This window comes from Mustela erminea, chromosome 8 (assembly GCF_009829155.1).
Source record: "Mustela erminea isolate mMusErm1 chromosome 8, mMusErm1.Pri, whole genome shotgun sequence".
Lineage (NCBI taxonomy): Eukaryota > Metazoa > Chordata > Mammalia > Carnivora > Mustelidae > Mustela > Mustela erminea.
This window is the reverse complement of record NC_045621.1, coordinates 114,195,760-114,210,788: the sequence shown is the minus strand read 5'-3', so window position 1 is coordinate 114,210,788 and position 15,029 is coordinate 114,195,760. Positions and strand designations below refer to the sequence as shown.

At 43.5% G+C, this 15,029-nt stretch overlaps 1 protein-coding gene and 1 long non-coding RNA gene across 2 annotated transcripts in view; one reads left to right on the top strand and one right to left on the bottom strand.

Moving 5' to 3' along the window:
- The window catches only part of ARHGEF4 (Rho guanine nucleotide exchange factor 4), a 250,864-nt gene that overhangs the window by 146,753 nt on the left and 89,082 nt on the right, over positions 1–15,029 (top strand). Inside the window, 1 exon segment of the mRNA XM_032354033.1 lies at positions 1,679–1,805. Within this exon segment, the coding sequence (XP_032209924.1) occupies positions 1,679–1,805 (127 nt within the window).
- LOC116596833 lies at positions 1,754–10,367 on the bottom strand. The gene is made up of 3 exons (XR_004288329.1): positions 9,970–10,367; positions 4,762–5,030; positions 1,754–1,847 (listed from the first exon to the last, which is right to left on the bottom strand). It is a non-coding gene; the product is annotated as an uncharacterized LOC116596833 (long non-coding RNA).

Here is a 15,029-nt window from a genome sequence, read left to right as displayed (position 1 = left end):
AGTGTTGTTCCCTTCACCTGTCTCCTTGGTATTTTTTTGGTTTTTTGGTTGTTGTTTTTTTTTTACTTTTTCTATTGATTACTGTGGTAAAAGTGTTAAAGTACCCAACCATAATTGTGGTGATTCTAGTTCTCCTAAGCACACTTGCTTGATCATGCGAGGGATACAAAAGAAAAGGAAAGGGAACATTTACTTGAATACATACCAAAATTTCAAAGTTAATACAGTAACTTTACAAAGTAGACAAAATGGGAAGAGGCCAATTTTATCTCAGGATGATGGGAGGATAGAAAGAGTCAGTATCCCTTGTCTTTCCAAGACCCTATGTAACACTTGCCCTTACAGTTTTAAGGGTAAGGGTAAGTTCTGCCATCCTGAGGAAGGTCTCATAATTATGACATGTCAGGGACTTGATCAGTTGAATTTTAATTAAGCACTCCTAGAACAAAATGTCTTGGTTAAAATTAACAGTTATGCTTTTGGAGAACTGTAGGGCCATGTGACTGATCAGCTAGGGGAGAGTTAGGGGTTTGAAGACTTTCTCAACAGTCCTCATTTTATATTGTTGAATGACAACCTATTCTTTTTTTTTTTTTAATTTATTTTCAGCATAACAGTATTCATTCTTCTTGCACCACACCCAGTGCTCCATGCCATATGTGCCCTCCCTATTACCTACCACCTGGCTCCCCCAACCTCTTACCCTCAAACCCTTCAAAACCCTCAGATTGTTTTTCAGAGTCTATAGTCTCTCATGGTTCATCTCCCCTTCCAATTTCCCTCAACTCCCTTCTCTTCTCCATCTCCCTATGTCCTCCATGTTATTTGTTAAGCTCCACAAATAAGTGAAACCATATGATAACTGACCCTCTCTGTTTGACTTATTTCACTCAGCATAATCTCTTCCAGTCCCGTCCATGTTGATACAAAAGTTGGGTATTCATCCTTTCTGATGGAGGCATAATACTCCATAGTGTATATGGACCACATCTTCCTTATCCATTCGTCCGTTGAAGGGCATCTTGGTTCTTTCCACAGTGTGGCGACCGTGGCCATTGCTGCTAAACATTGTGGTACAGATGGCCCTTCTTTTCACTACATCTGTATCTTTGGGGTAAATACCCAGGAGTGCAATTGCAGGGTCATAGGGAAGCTCTATTTTTAATTTCTTGAGGAATCTCCACACTGTTCTCCAAAGTGGCTGCACCAACTTGCATTCCCACCAACAGGGTTCCCCTTTCTCCACATCCTCTCCAACACATGTTGTTTCCTGTCTTGCTAATTTTGGCCATTCTAACTGGTGTAAGGTGGTATCTCAATGTGATTTTAATTTGAATCTCCCTGATGGCTAGTAGTGATGAACATTTTTTCATGTGTCTGATAGCCATTTGTATGTCTTCACTGGAGAAGTGTCTGTTCATATCTTCTGCCCATTTTTTTTATATGATTGGAATGACAACCTATTCTGCCACAATTACCACATATGGCCTCATAGGTTGTAGACTCTGGGAGAAGTTTTATGGTTTGTTTGTTTCTCATGGATTTTGATGTGAATGGCACCTCCTGAAGCTGTGTGCATTTTGGCTGTGTACCCTGCTCCCAGACATGAAAAAGTTTGATGTTGTAATGACAGCATATCATCTCCTTTCTTCTCTCTGCCTCTTTCCTCCTCTCCCAGTATTGGAGGAAGATGACCATTACCTCTCCAGAGTCTTTGAGTCTTGCTAGAAGAATACATCCATTCTCCCAGAGTGTCCCAACAGGATTGAACTGCATGGGTTGGCCAGAGTACATACCTGACACTGGTGAGTTATGTGTCTCTCTCTTCTGTTTTACACTCCGATGTCCTATAAAGAACAAGAAGTGAGAGAGTGTTGTTGATTGTTATGTTTACTTGTCTGGCAAAAGTAGCTTAAAGGTGAAACAGATAAGACAACATCTCTTATCCCTTCAATTAGGAAGAGGTCCCTAACACCCTGAGAAAGGGAATTCTTGGATTCAGGAAGACTCCATTATTGAATTCCCAAACCTATCTCTGTTTATTTTAAGTAGAACTAATGACCACCTCTTGGATCCTGTAATGGGATATAATTTGTAGAAGAAATAACCACAGTGAGTTGTTTCTAATTTAGAATAGAACTTGAGTGTTTTCCCTTCTAAGAGACAAGCCTCTTCCTCTAGTTTTATGGCCACCTCTGTGAGACCATTTCCCAAATCTATAGGAAACAGCCTCACATCACATATTAGGCCATAAAAGGGTTGGCCTTTGTGCCAGAAGGAAGCTGGGCCCCAGTGAAAGCAAGCATAGGGCATCCTCATACACAACCTTCACCTGTACTAGACCTAACCCAGGAAAGGATGGGCATGTTGAAAATGCTCAAGGACTTCTGGTGGAAGGACAGGTATTACGTCTTGAGAGGGTACAGATTATATTAGATTGGAATCTCACTGTCTAAAAGCTGGCTAGAAGGGGAAGCCAAATACAGTGTTATGAAGGATAAAGAATGGTAAAGCCCTAGACAGGATTAAAAAGGCAAGCTAGCTACATCTGTCAAATATGTACTGTGTCAAGACTTGGGGAGTGGGAATATAGGACTGATAGGAGCAGAGTGACCAGGCTCTGAGCATCAATGTGGCATATGCTATCCTGAGGAAGGTCAACTCAGTGCATACTGATGCTGGTCCTGGGGACCTGGCTGCTCTGATTAGCTGGTGGACATGATTGGTTTCCATTCACAAATGTATGTGCTTATGCTGCATCATGCAGTGGGCTTTAATGGTTGTGATCATGAATTCGCAATAAGAAAAGTCATGAAAAGTTACTTTACAACTGCTGAAAGAATCTTTTCAAGGGGAAAAAAAAAAGATATTTCTAACATAGCTCTTCATTAAGTCATGGGATTATTTAGAGGCTCATGGAAGGGACCATAATGGATTAGAGCAGCATTTTTCCAGTAATAATCCTCAAGGATAATTTTGGCCCTTGAAGTTAGAACATCCTTACAAAGCCAAAGCTTAATAATCACATAGTCCTATTATTTCAGATGTTCATTTGAATTAATTGACAGGTGAATTTATTGCAGAATAAGAAATTTAAAAATCTCAGTGACACATTTGTCCTGGTATGTCTGTCTATCGAGAATACTGGTTTGGATGTCAGAGTTTAGGGCACTGGCTCTAGCTGCACTTGATATAGGGATGAGAAATTGGACACATCCCTCGGTTTCTCTGTATTTCAGATTCCATTATTATTCAAAAAAGAAATGATAATTCCAGCTTTCCCATTTCACTGGGTTAATAGGAGGGTCAAGTTAATATGGGCTTGGATCTCTGCATTTACCTTAAGAAAGCATTCTTTTCTTTAATTATTGCTCCTACTCCAACTGTTCTGTTTCAAGCTTCTGAGATTTCTACTTTCTGTAGATTATATTTCCAGTTTTATCCTTGGTACCTCTCTCATTCTTTTCTTTCTTTTTTTTTTTTTTTTATCCTTTTTCCTGTTAGTTTTGGGAGAAATTTTTAGGCTTTTTTTCTTCTTTGTTTTTCTGGTTTTATCTACCTGTTAATTGCCTTCATTAGGATTTGTGATTCAGTGATCGCACTTTTAATATCTCCATTAAACCTTTCCAATGTCCTCTAAAAGCTTGTTAAAAACAGAAAATAGAGAATTTTGTAAAACTTTTTCTCCCATTCATTTCCAAATTCATCTGCATTTCTTTTGCCTATTAGTTTTTCTATAGGTGAAATTTCTCTATTGTCTTATCTGAACAGACATCAGTCCCTCACCAGCAAGGGCTTATTACCATGGAGCACTGGAGACAGCACTTTTTTTTCTTTTCTTTTTTTTTCTTTGGTGTGATCTTCTTTCTTTAACACAGGCAGTTGTAGCTATAAATTTCCCAGCAAGCATGCATTAGCTGTGTCCCATACGTTTTGGCAAATTTTGTCTTCATTTTCATTTATCTCAAAATATTGTCTGATTTTTCTTCTCATCTGTTCTTTGATCCATTGGTTATTTAGGAGGGTATTTGTGAGTTTCCTAAATTTCCTGTTACTTATTTCCAATTTTATTCCATGTGGTCAAAGAACATACTTTGTATTATTTTTATCTCCTCTTAAATTTACTGAAGTTTGTTTTATGGACTAACATTGGGTCTATCCTATAAAATATCCCATGTGCACTTGAGAAAAATGTATACTCTATCGTTTGATGGTATGTTCTATAGATGTCTAGTAGGTCTAGGTTTGTAGTGTTGTTCAAGTCTTCTATTTGCTTGATCTTCTGCATAGTTCTTTTATCCATTACTGAAAGTTGGATGTTAAAACCTCTAACTACTATTGTTGAATTATCTTTTTCTCCTTTCATTTCTGTCAGTTTTTGCTTTATGTATTTTGGTGCTCTGTTATTAGGCCTATATATGTTTTAATTGTTATATCTTCCTGATGGATTGACCCTTTTATTGTTAAACTCAGCTCTTAAACTCCACTGATTGGCAGTTGATTGCTCTACTGTTTACAACAATGCCTTGGGACATCAGTTGCTCTACAAACTAATTCAATTAAATTCTCACTCCTTTGAAGAAATAGTTTCAGAGTTCTGGGTTTGGTGTTTGTTCTGATCCCAGAAGGACTCCCCCCAGATATCTTATTCCTAGTTTTTTCTTGAGACTGTCATAGGTTCCTGTTAAAATCCTTTAAACATGGCTGAGTAGGAAGTAAAAATGTAAGCTTTTGTATAAAATATATCACAAATTCAGTCACCTTGGAGGGAGCTGTAAAGAGTTCCAGCTGAAAGCTTCGCCTCTTACCAGTATTTCTTTTCTGTGTTTGAAGGAGTAGCTGAGGAGTAGCTGAGAATTAGCCTGATGTGGGAGCATGCTACCATCTGCCCCATAAATTGGTGCCCAAGATGAATTGCTCCATATCCACTTCTCTCTTTGTAGAGCCAGCAGAGCCAGATACAACTCTTCCAGTCACCAGCACAGCAGATGCACATCACATCGCATGAAGCCCTCTGCACCTTCAGAGCCCTGGTAGTTGGGGACAGAGTGAAAAACACAGCTTCTTTAGGGAAGTGAGTTCTCCAGCCAAGAGATAGTAATAGAGAAAGCCCTATGTTCTTGACTTTAGCCATGGGAGTAGAATCTCCAACTCCTGAGCTAGGAAGAAGGGTAGAAGGAGTGGTTTTTAGTTCAAACCAAAATGCTCGCAAAACGCACAGACTCTAACCCCTCTTAGTAACCATCCTTAATTTTCTTGAACAGATGTTTCCTTATTTGTGATGCTCTTTCTCTTGGTAGCTGTGGGCATAACAAAGATTAAAATTGTCCTGTGTTTCTTGTTTCAAAGTACATATGTATGTATGTGGAGTCTTAAATGTTTTATTAGTCTGCAGCTAATTAGTTTATTGTAATATTGTATGTACAGTGAGATCAATGTCTTGTGTTTTCATCCTTTGTGAATTAAAAATTCACACTTGTTTTTTTTTTGTAATAACAAAACCAGTAATATTTTCCTGTCTTGACAACTTGATTTTTAGTAGACAATATATTAAAGGCTGAAATAAAAAATTAAAAAAAAAAACAAAAACAGCCCCTGAGGACCATATCCAGAGGTTTTAAGTGGTGACTTTTAAGTAATTTTCACCAGGGGAGTGGGTCAGGAGAACTTGTCATTGTCTTGCCTGCATGAAGTCATTCTTAATTTCCCCTATTTTTATGACCTATTAGTAATTTCAGTTAGAGTCTTAAAGGAGATAAGTTAGATGACTGAGCTCATATCAGACTTACTTGATATCAAGATCCATTGCTTAAACTTCCTCATTATATCCCCAACAACTAGCATTATGCTCTGTACAAAGTAGGCTCACAGTGTCTCTTATCAATGATACTGATAATATTCCAACAAGAACTGTCTAGAGAATGCTTAGAATTAGGAGGAAAGGAATTAACAAATTACATAGTGGTTCAAAGCATAGCTGGTGAGCACTAGAACCAATTCCACCATTTCCTAGACGAGTGGCCTTGGATCTTTCTTAGCTTGTTAGGTTCAACTTAAAAATGAGGCCAAAAATTAGCAAGACAGGAAACAACATGTGTTGGAGAGGATGTGAAGAAAGGGGAACCCTCTTACACTGTTGGTGGGAATGCAAGTTGGTGCAGCCACTTTGGAGAACAGTGTGGAGATTCCTCAAGAAATTAAAAATAGAGCTTCCCCATGACCCTGCAATTGCACTACTGGGTATTTACTCCAAAGATACAGATGTCGTGAAAAGAAGGGCCATCTGTACCCCCAAAGTTTAGCAGCAATGGCCACGGTCGCCACACTGTGGAAAGAACCAAGATGCCCTTCAACGGACGAATGGATAAGGAAGATGTGGTCCATATACACTATGGAGTATTATGCCTCCATCAGAAAGGATGAATACCCAACTTTTGTATCAACATGGACGGGACTGGAAGAGATTATGCTGAGTGAAATAAGTCAAGCAGAGAGAGTCAATTAACATATGGTTTCACTTATTTGTGGAGCTTAACAAATAACATGGAGGACATAGGGAGATGGAGAAGAGAAGGGAGTTGAGGGAAATTGGAAGGGGAGATGAACCATGAGAGACTATAGACTCTGAAAAACAATCTGAGGGTTTTGAAGGGTTTGAGGGTAAGAGGTTGCAGGAGCCAGGTGGTGGGTAATATGGACGGTACATAAGGCATGGAGCACTGGGTGTGGTGCAAAAACAATGAATTCCGCTACGCTGAAAAAAAATTAATAAAAAAAGGAGAGGCCACTAATAGTACCTATTATGTAAAGTTATTGTGGAAGTTAAATAATATATATGAAATACTTAACATTTAGTATATGCTTAATAAATATCAGCTAACATTTCAGACATTTCTAGACACTGTTGAGTATGTACATAGCACTTCATTTAATCCTTACAATAATCCTGAAAAAATATTGTTAGTGTCATTATTTGATGGGTGAAGAGAGAAAGACTTACGAAGTTTAAATAATTTACCCAAAGTTACAAGTAGTAAGAGAAAACCAGAAGTTGAACTCAGATCTCTCTGATTTTAAAGCTTCTTCTGTTTAATACTGTTGTAGAAACTGAAGTACAGGGTTAGTCAAGAGAGACAGGAAGGAAGTCAATCCCTAAATTTAGAAATGTTTCAATCCCATTCTATGTTTGTTTCTACATGTATAGTTCAATTACAGCTCCTATTTTCACATCATTGAGCCAGCCTCAAACAGTGATCCTCTGTGCTGACCCTTCTGATAAAGACACTGTATTATTGTTAATTTACAGAGAGAGAGAAGTAATTACTCATAATTATAAACCTATCATGTGATATTAAGAGAACCAAAATCTCCTCTCTCTTTTAATAATATCAGAAATCGATGAGTTTGATGGGCTTCCCATGGTAGGGAGGTAGCTAAGTCTCACTGAATCAACTTTTATCCCCCAAAACTTCCTTAACCTTGGGCAATAAGCATTAATTTTAGCCACCAGGGCACCTGGGTGGCACAGCTGGTTGAGCATCCAACTCTTGGTTTGGACTCAGGCCATTCTCTTGGGATTGTGAGACTGAGCCTTGCATCTGCTCCATGCTCAGAGGGGAATCTACTTGGGATTCTTTCCCTCTCCCTCTGTTCTTCCCCAATGCATGCATTCTCTCTCTCTGGAATAAATAAATAAGTCTTTTTTTTAAAAAAAAACTTTAATTTTAGCTGCCATTATCACCGTGGTCTTAAGAAATGTGGATTCCTTTTTCATACTCAAACTTAGCAGTACAGCTGAGACCAGGATAGCTGGTTCAAGTAAGAGTTTACTAAGTCTCAGGAAGAGTTAAAGGAGCATGGCGCTTGGCTGTCTGGCTGCCAGTGGCTTACAGAGGCTAGATTTGCCCATGGCTCCTGCCATCTGGAAAATATTTATCTACACTTTTTCTATCCATCCACTCAGGATGACACATCATCTGCTCAAGGGCCTGATCCCAAAGAACAAGAATGCTCCCTTCCTGCCTAGCTGGCCTCCTGCTCAGTTCCAGGCCCCCAGTCATTCCTCCACAGGCATGCACAAAGCGCTCAGCCTGTAATGGGCCCAGCACCCATGGTCTATGGGGGCAGACGAGATATAAACAACAAACCATTGACAGATAGTCCTGTGAAGGATAAATGAAGTTTTGCTGAGGAGGTTATGTTTTCTAAGATCTGAATGTTGAGGAAGAGCCAGTGCCCTGAAAAGCAAAAGAAGAGTATTCCAGGTAAAAAGAATAGTAAGTGCAAAGACCCTGAGGCTAGAAGGAGAAACAGCAAGGTGGCAACAGTAGGTGAAACACAGAGAGCAAAGAATAGAGGAGATAAGAGTTGCAGGCATAGTTCAAGTCAGAACACACAGGGTCTTGCAGGTCTGGCTAATTGTGAGGAGACGATTCTGGAGGGCAGGAGCATGACCTGGTATGCTTTATATTTTGGAGCTCTTGCAGGCTGCTCTGTGGAGTAAGTTAAAAAAACTGGCGCTGTCTTCTAAATCCAGTGTGATAATGGTAGCAGTAAAGACAAGGAGAATTTGACACTTACTCTGGAGCAGAACTCAGATTTGCTGATGAGTTGGGAAAGATGTCTCTTGATCTATGTCTCATGCTGGCAATGACCACCTCTTTCCTGAGCACTTCTCCTCACCCACAAGAGCTTATCTCCAAGTCCTCAACCAGAGAGCTGCACAAGAACACGAGGGAGACTCTTCTCGCAGAACCACCCACAATCAGGAATAAGGGGAGGGAAGAATTGTTCTTCCCAAGGGCAGGAAAGGATGGAGGCATACGGAGTTGTTAGGAAAGCACAGTTTTCCCAGACAAGTAAAGTAAATTGAGGGAGGGGTCTTCAAGACGCAGATTGGCTCAGTCACCCTCTAGTGCCCATCAATTGAACACCCAACAACACCAATATTACCTTATCCTTGTATAGAACTTTGTGCTTTACCCAAATGTTGGCATGCCATTATCCCCAGCCCCTGCATCTGTTAATACCTGCAGATATTAATATACTCATCTGATAGACAAGATAACAGAAGGCCTACAAGGAGAGGAGATAGATAGCTATGATGATGCAGTGTCCCTTATGGTACAGACCTAGGAGCACATATTGCTTAAGGAAGGAGATGGGCCACAGGAAATGGACCCCAAATGCAGGGAAGGGGAGAAAATGACCACTTTTCCAGCATCCACCCTATACCAGCAGGTGTGTGGCAAGTACCTCTCATTTTATCCTCATTATCATTAATACCTCAGCCACTTTACAACCATCTCCCTAGGGGGTTGGAGGAGCTGGAGGAGGGACAATACTGGGCGTGGGAGGCTGGGAGGGTAGGAAGTTGGGAGGGAGGGTCAGCAGCCCTGATCAGCTTGTATCAATCCATATTAGGACTCCCCTCACACATCTCCAAGACCAAGTCTCCCACTGTTTTCACCTTCCAGATTTTATATTTCATATAGACACTTCTTCATTTATTGTTCTGGTTTATTGTTCATGTTATTGTTCTGGTTTGGAACAGTGGAGGTATTTCACCTTTTAGGCATACTCCAAGAACCCACAGAACTCTCACAGTGTCTGGAAGGGTCAAAGCAAACAGCAACTTTCTTCCCTAATAATCCTTATCTCCAAACATTGATTTACTTCCCATTGATTTACTCTCCCGATTCCTTTTCTTTTCCCTGGTTTTCTTCTGATTTGCCACCACCACCTCCCACCATCCTGTCCCTTCTTTCACCTATTTTACCAGTGGGCCACCTGTCACAGCTGGGACCTTGTTTCCCCCACCCCCAGCAGGGCTCACGGTTGCATGCCAGAGTCACTGCCCCTGGATGAGTGTGGCCTCACATCTGCGTTCCCACCCCACATGGACACACAGGCACTGCCCGCAGTCTAAGCGGGATCCTTGAAGAAGAAAAGCCCACTGGCTTTACTCACCACCGTGGCCTCGAGGTGTCCCCTTCTCAGAATGACCCTATCCTAACAGACGCACGCGAATGCCGGCTGCGGGGGCGCGGCCCTGCGGGGAACAAGGGTGGCCAGGTGCCCCCGCGCGCCGCGCCCGCGCCTGCTGTCACTCCAGGTCTGCGTGCGCGCGTGCGCGAGCGCGTGCAGACTGGGCCCGCGACCCGCAACCTGGTCGCCGCCGCCGATTTGCGCCCGCCAGGCAGGCAGGGAGTTGGCCGTGAGCGGAGGCGCCGTGCCCTCCTGGGTGGGCGCCTGCCCTGACCCTGAGTGGCGCGTGCCCCGTGCCTGCAGAGGGTCCCCGCCGCCGTGGCCGCACAGCCCGAGCAGGCGGCTCCCGGCCGGAAACCTCCTTAGCGGAGCCCCATGATGTCAGCTGGCCCGAAGCTGCGGCCGTGTGGCGACGGGGATGGGGCCGAGGACGCCGCGCGATCGCCTGCACGCCCCTTGCCCTCCCACGGCGCTGCCGGGTCCGGCGTGGGCTCCGGCTCGCTCGCCCTGTCGCCTGGCAGCCCCACCACCGCAGCGGCCCCTGCGCCCTGGCCCGCGCCTCCCCCCGCGGCCCAGCCGCCCCCAAGCCTGTGGCTGGTGCTCGGGCCCGCCTGCATGAGGGCGCAGCAATGCCCGAGCGACTCGAGCGGGCAGACGAGCGGCGACCTCGGCACTAGCAGCAGCAGCGGCGGAAGCAGTAGCTCCGGGCTGTCTCCGGGCTCGGACTCGGACAGCAGCGGAGTAGTGTGCGGCGGCCGCGGCTGCAGCGGGGGCATGCGCGGTGCCCTGTCCCGCTCCTGGAGCCTGGAGAGCCTGCGCTCGGCCACCGCCGGTAAGGGCGCCGCCCGCGCCCCTGCCGCTCCCCGGGTCTGTCCTTTCTCCAGCTGCTGCTTCTCTCCTTTCCCCCTGGAGACTGTCTTGCTTCCTTTCCACTCCTTCCTCACTTTTCCTGTTTTTCGTTTCCATCTTCTGGTTCCTTGCTTCCCATTGATTTACTCCCCCGATTCCTTTTCTTATCCCTGGTTTTCTTCTGATTTGCCACCACCACCTACCACCATCCTGTCCCTTCTTTCACCTACTTTTACCAGTGGGCCACCTGTTACAGCTGGGACCTTGTTTCCCCCACCCCCAGCAGGGCGCGTCGTCAACTGGAAACTGAGTGCTTAAGGTGAGAACAGAATTTGGTCGTTGATGCTCTGTTTTCCTTCCCCAAACTGTTCTTGACCAATGACACCTGTCTGGCTTTCTGAGCTGTAGTTCTTTGAGCTCTGTAAAACAGAAGGTAGGAGAGGGCTCTCTGGCCAAAGGTGGACAGGATTCAGTGCATTTGGTCCTCGCTTCAGAACAGGCTCCCCACCCAGAGAAGGGGGTTGTCTTGGACCCTCTGAAATAAGCAGTGCTGTTTCTCTGAGATGGGGTTGCCCTGGGGTTCCAGGGACCATGTGCTTCCCTAGTGCCCCCCTTTTCTATTCAGAAGGCCCAATTCTTGCTATAGAGTGAGAGAAAGACTTTGACCCTAAATATTAATTAAGTCCAGACTAGTTTTATAAATGGTATTGGCCTACCCTTCGTTAGTTGGCAAACGGGATTCTTTATATTTTACTTCTTGCAAACATTCAACAAGTTATTTTTGAGCTCCTGATGTGGGAGCTCTAAAGGAAGATAAGTGTTGCCCAGAAATTAGAAATGGGGAGTTGGGGGAAGGTAACACTTGCCCTATGCTTGTGCGTGGTATAGGGGGTGCGACCTGTGAGAGCTATATGGTCCTACCAAGGACTTGATGTGGAGGTAAGGCTGTGCGTGTGCCCTGGTCAAAGCAGCAGAGCCAGAGAAGAGCAGGGGGCCATACAGACAGCCGTACCCCTTTTCCCCAAGGGTGGAGTACAGGCCATGTTGGGGAGTAAAGGTTGACTTCCAAGGGTTGTGAGAGTACCCTTACTGGCAGATACAGGGTTGGGACCCTGCTCTAAAATAGATGGGTTTGGAAAAGGAAAGTGAAGGATGCCCGTTGTGTTGAGCATTCCATGATTCTCATCTGCTTTGTCCCGAAACAAACACGTGAAACTCAGAAAAGTTGGTGTCTCGTCCAAATAAAAGTTTTTTTCAGAATTCTACAGCTGACTCCTTCCCATCCCAATTCCCTTGAAACTCTCCATTCCCTCCCTTCCTCAGGTACTTAGATAGAACGCAACTTGAGAAAACCAAGCAAGATAATACCATAAGTGGGACTTTAAGGAAACTGATAAAGGATGCTTTTCTCTCTCTTTCTCTCTCAGCCCAAATAGCTTTCCTTCCACTTTAGAGTGAAAAGGCTTACCTGTTCCACCCCAGAAATGGCAAACAGGCCCAGAGAAGATCAAGAGATGGCCCTGGTACCCCCAAGGTCTCCTTTGCTCCAGGGCAGGAGTGAAGCAGATGGAAATGGGAGAGACCTAGGTTAATTAGGTGACCTTGAGATTCAGGGACTCCCCAGACCACACCAGGGGCACTGAGGCCACCTGAATGAGTTTTAGAGATAACAGCTATATGGGTATGAAGGTCTGGGGTGGTATATATGTGTGTGTTAGGAGGTAAAGAGGTTAAAAGCTAAGGCCTGGAAGGCTGCTCCTTGAGGAACTCAGAGTTGCCCCTACAATGGGAGGACAGTGTTTAGAGCAACATGATATTGGAAGAGTTGATGTGAGACCCAGAAGCAAATGCCGTGCCCCTCACAGAACACAGGTACTGCTAGGCATAAAGAGCTCAGGGAGTGCTGGTCAGTAACCAACCACAGAGACCCAGGGCTTGAAGGCATTTTAAATCCCCTCTTGATCCCCTGCTCTCAATCCCAACCTTCAACCCTCTACTCCCTGCCTTGTTTGGGGGACCCTGTATCAGTTGTATTCAATACTATATTCGTAGCGGTGCTGCCATGGACCCTGTAGAGTTTTATGAGTCCATGACACCATCACAACTGGATTCCAGGAGAGAATTAAACCCTAATGTCCTAAGACATCTACTGTATGCAATGCATGAATTTTCTTCTCTTCTTCTAAAACAGCACTAGGTATTCCATCCTTGAGAGAAATTAAGAAAATAGGCACTTGAGTAGTACTTTTTAGATTTGTGGTTTAGATGAGGAGATCTGGTTGGAAAGGCTGCCATGGAAGGGGATTCAATGTAAAGAACAAAGGGAATTTGTTGAGATCTTCTTATGGTCCATGTTAACTTCTTTACCACATAAAAGTCCAGTGAGGTAAGCATTATTATCCTATAACTCAGGTACAAAAACAGGATCAGAGAGATACAATAATTTATTCAAAGTTGCCTAGCTAGGCCATGTCTAACTAAAGCTTCAGGCCTGGACCCATGTGATTTGATAAGGGCTCTTTACCAGGTTTGGAGTGGAGGCTCCAGTGGAGTGCCAGGTCCATAAAGAAAAAGTGTGTTGGATGGCATACGGGAGGGGAGGGTACATATTGAAGTAATGTCTTGGCTATTTGCATGCTGTTATCTTTATTTGAGAGCTGTTTTTTTCCTAGATCCCAGTTATCTCATTTTCAAAATGAAAGCATGACTCCTTCTCTAATCAACTATAAAATTCCATGATTCTAGTCAGAACTATTGATTTCAGGTGGATACCCTCCATGAGTCAGCATTTTTTGTATATTCTATATTGTATTTCTGTTCCATCTATAGCTCTGAAACAAAATACATGTGTTTTTAATTGAACTGTTTCTTTCTTAAAAAAGATTCAGAATTACCAGTAAAAGATCCTTAGCAAACTTAATTATTGTTGTTGTGATTTTTGTAATGGAGTGTATTTGCTAAACATTTTTGTAGTTGTCAGCAAGAACCAGAAGGGCTAGTCCTTGAGGACAGAATTGCAATACTTACCTGCAGAGCAGAACATCAGCTAGGTAATCTAGCAGAGAGCTGTAAATTCTCCTTATTTCCAAAAGACTTTTTGAATCTTAAATGTCCAATCTTGGCATTTTCCTTTGAAATTTCACTTTTCCTGGTGTGGAGAAGGCTTTCCTTTTAGACAGAATCTGAGAATTAAACACAGTTGACAAGGTGGAATTTCTGTTACCCTTCTTTCTACTCCACTGTTCTCATTCCCCTCACCCCCAAAATCAAGTGCCTGTAGTCTCTGCAGCCCTCAGCTATATTATCACACTGCTGCTGCTGGGCTAAGGCTTTTCAGATTTCTATTCTGGATATCTTGTCTGACAGAATTATTTCTCAGTTCAGGCTTCTGGGGTTGACAGTTTTCACTACCTGTGCTTTTGCATGGTTAATGTCATATGATTCCTTCTTGGGAGAGAATGCTTGCTACCCCCACATTTCCTCTGCAAGTCTCTGAGGCATTTTACTGACTCAGATAGGAATCAGACTTTTCAGAAGGCTAGGTCTGTCTTGTGGTCAGACATTTGTTTAACACTTAGCATGTCCCAAGCACAGTACTAGGCACTAGAGATGGTAGACAAATCAGACAAATCATACATTTTGCCCATAAATAAATGACAGCAGAGTGAGACAGACAGTGACAGTTCATTATAAGGGCTCTAATACAAGTAAATCCAATGGGATGATGTAGTGAGTCAGGAGCACCAAGCCTTTGGTGCCCAAGCCCAAGTTGCATCCACTCTCAGTGAATGATTCTCCAGAAAGATTCACAGAGCTTGGAAAAGCTGTTACATTCATGTTTCCAGTCTATTACAGTGGAAGCCTACAGACTAAAATCAACTAAGGCAAAAGGAGCGTAGGGCAGTGTATATAAGAGAAATCAGGTGTATACTTCCAGATGTTTTCTCCCATGGAACCATGTGGACCATGCATAGCTTTCCCAGCAACAGTGTGTGACAACATGCAGGAAGTATTGCCAACCAGGAGAATTTGCCTAAGCCTTGGTGTCCAGGGTTTTTAATTGGAGGTCATTTACTTAGGCACATAGTGTCCACAAGACTGACCTTACCTGCTTAATCTCCAAGCTCTCCAGCGGTCACACTGATAGAGTATTGCCCAGGAACCCCCATCATAAATCACATTGTTAGTATAAA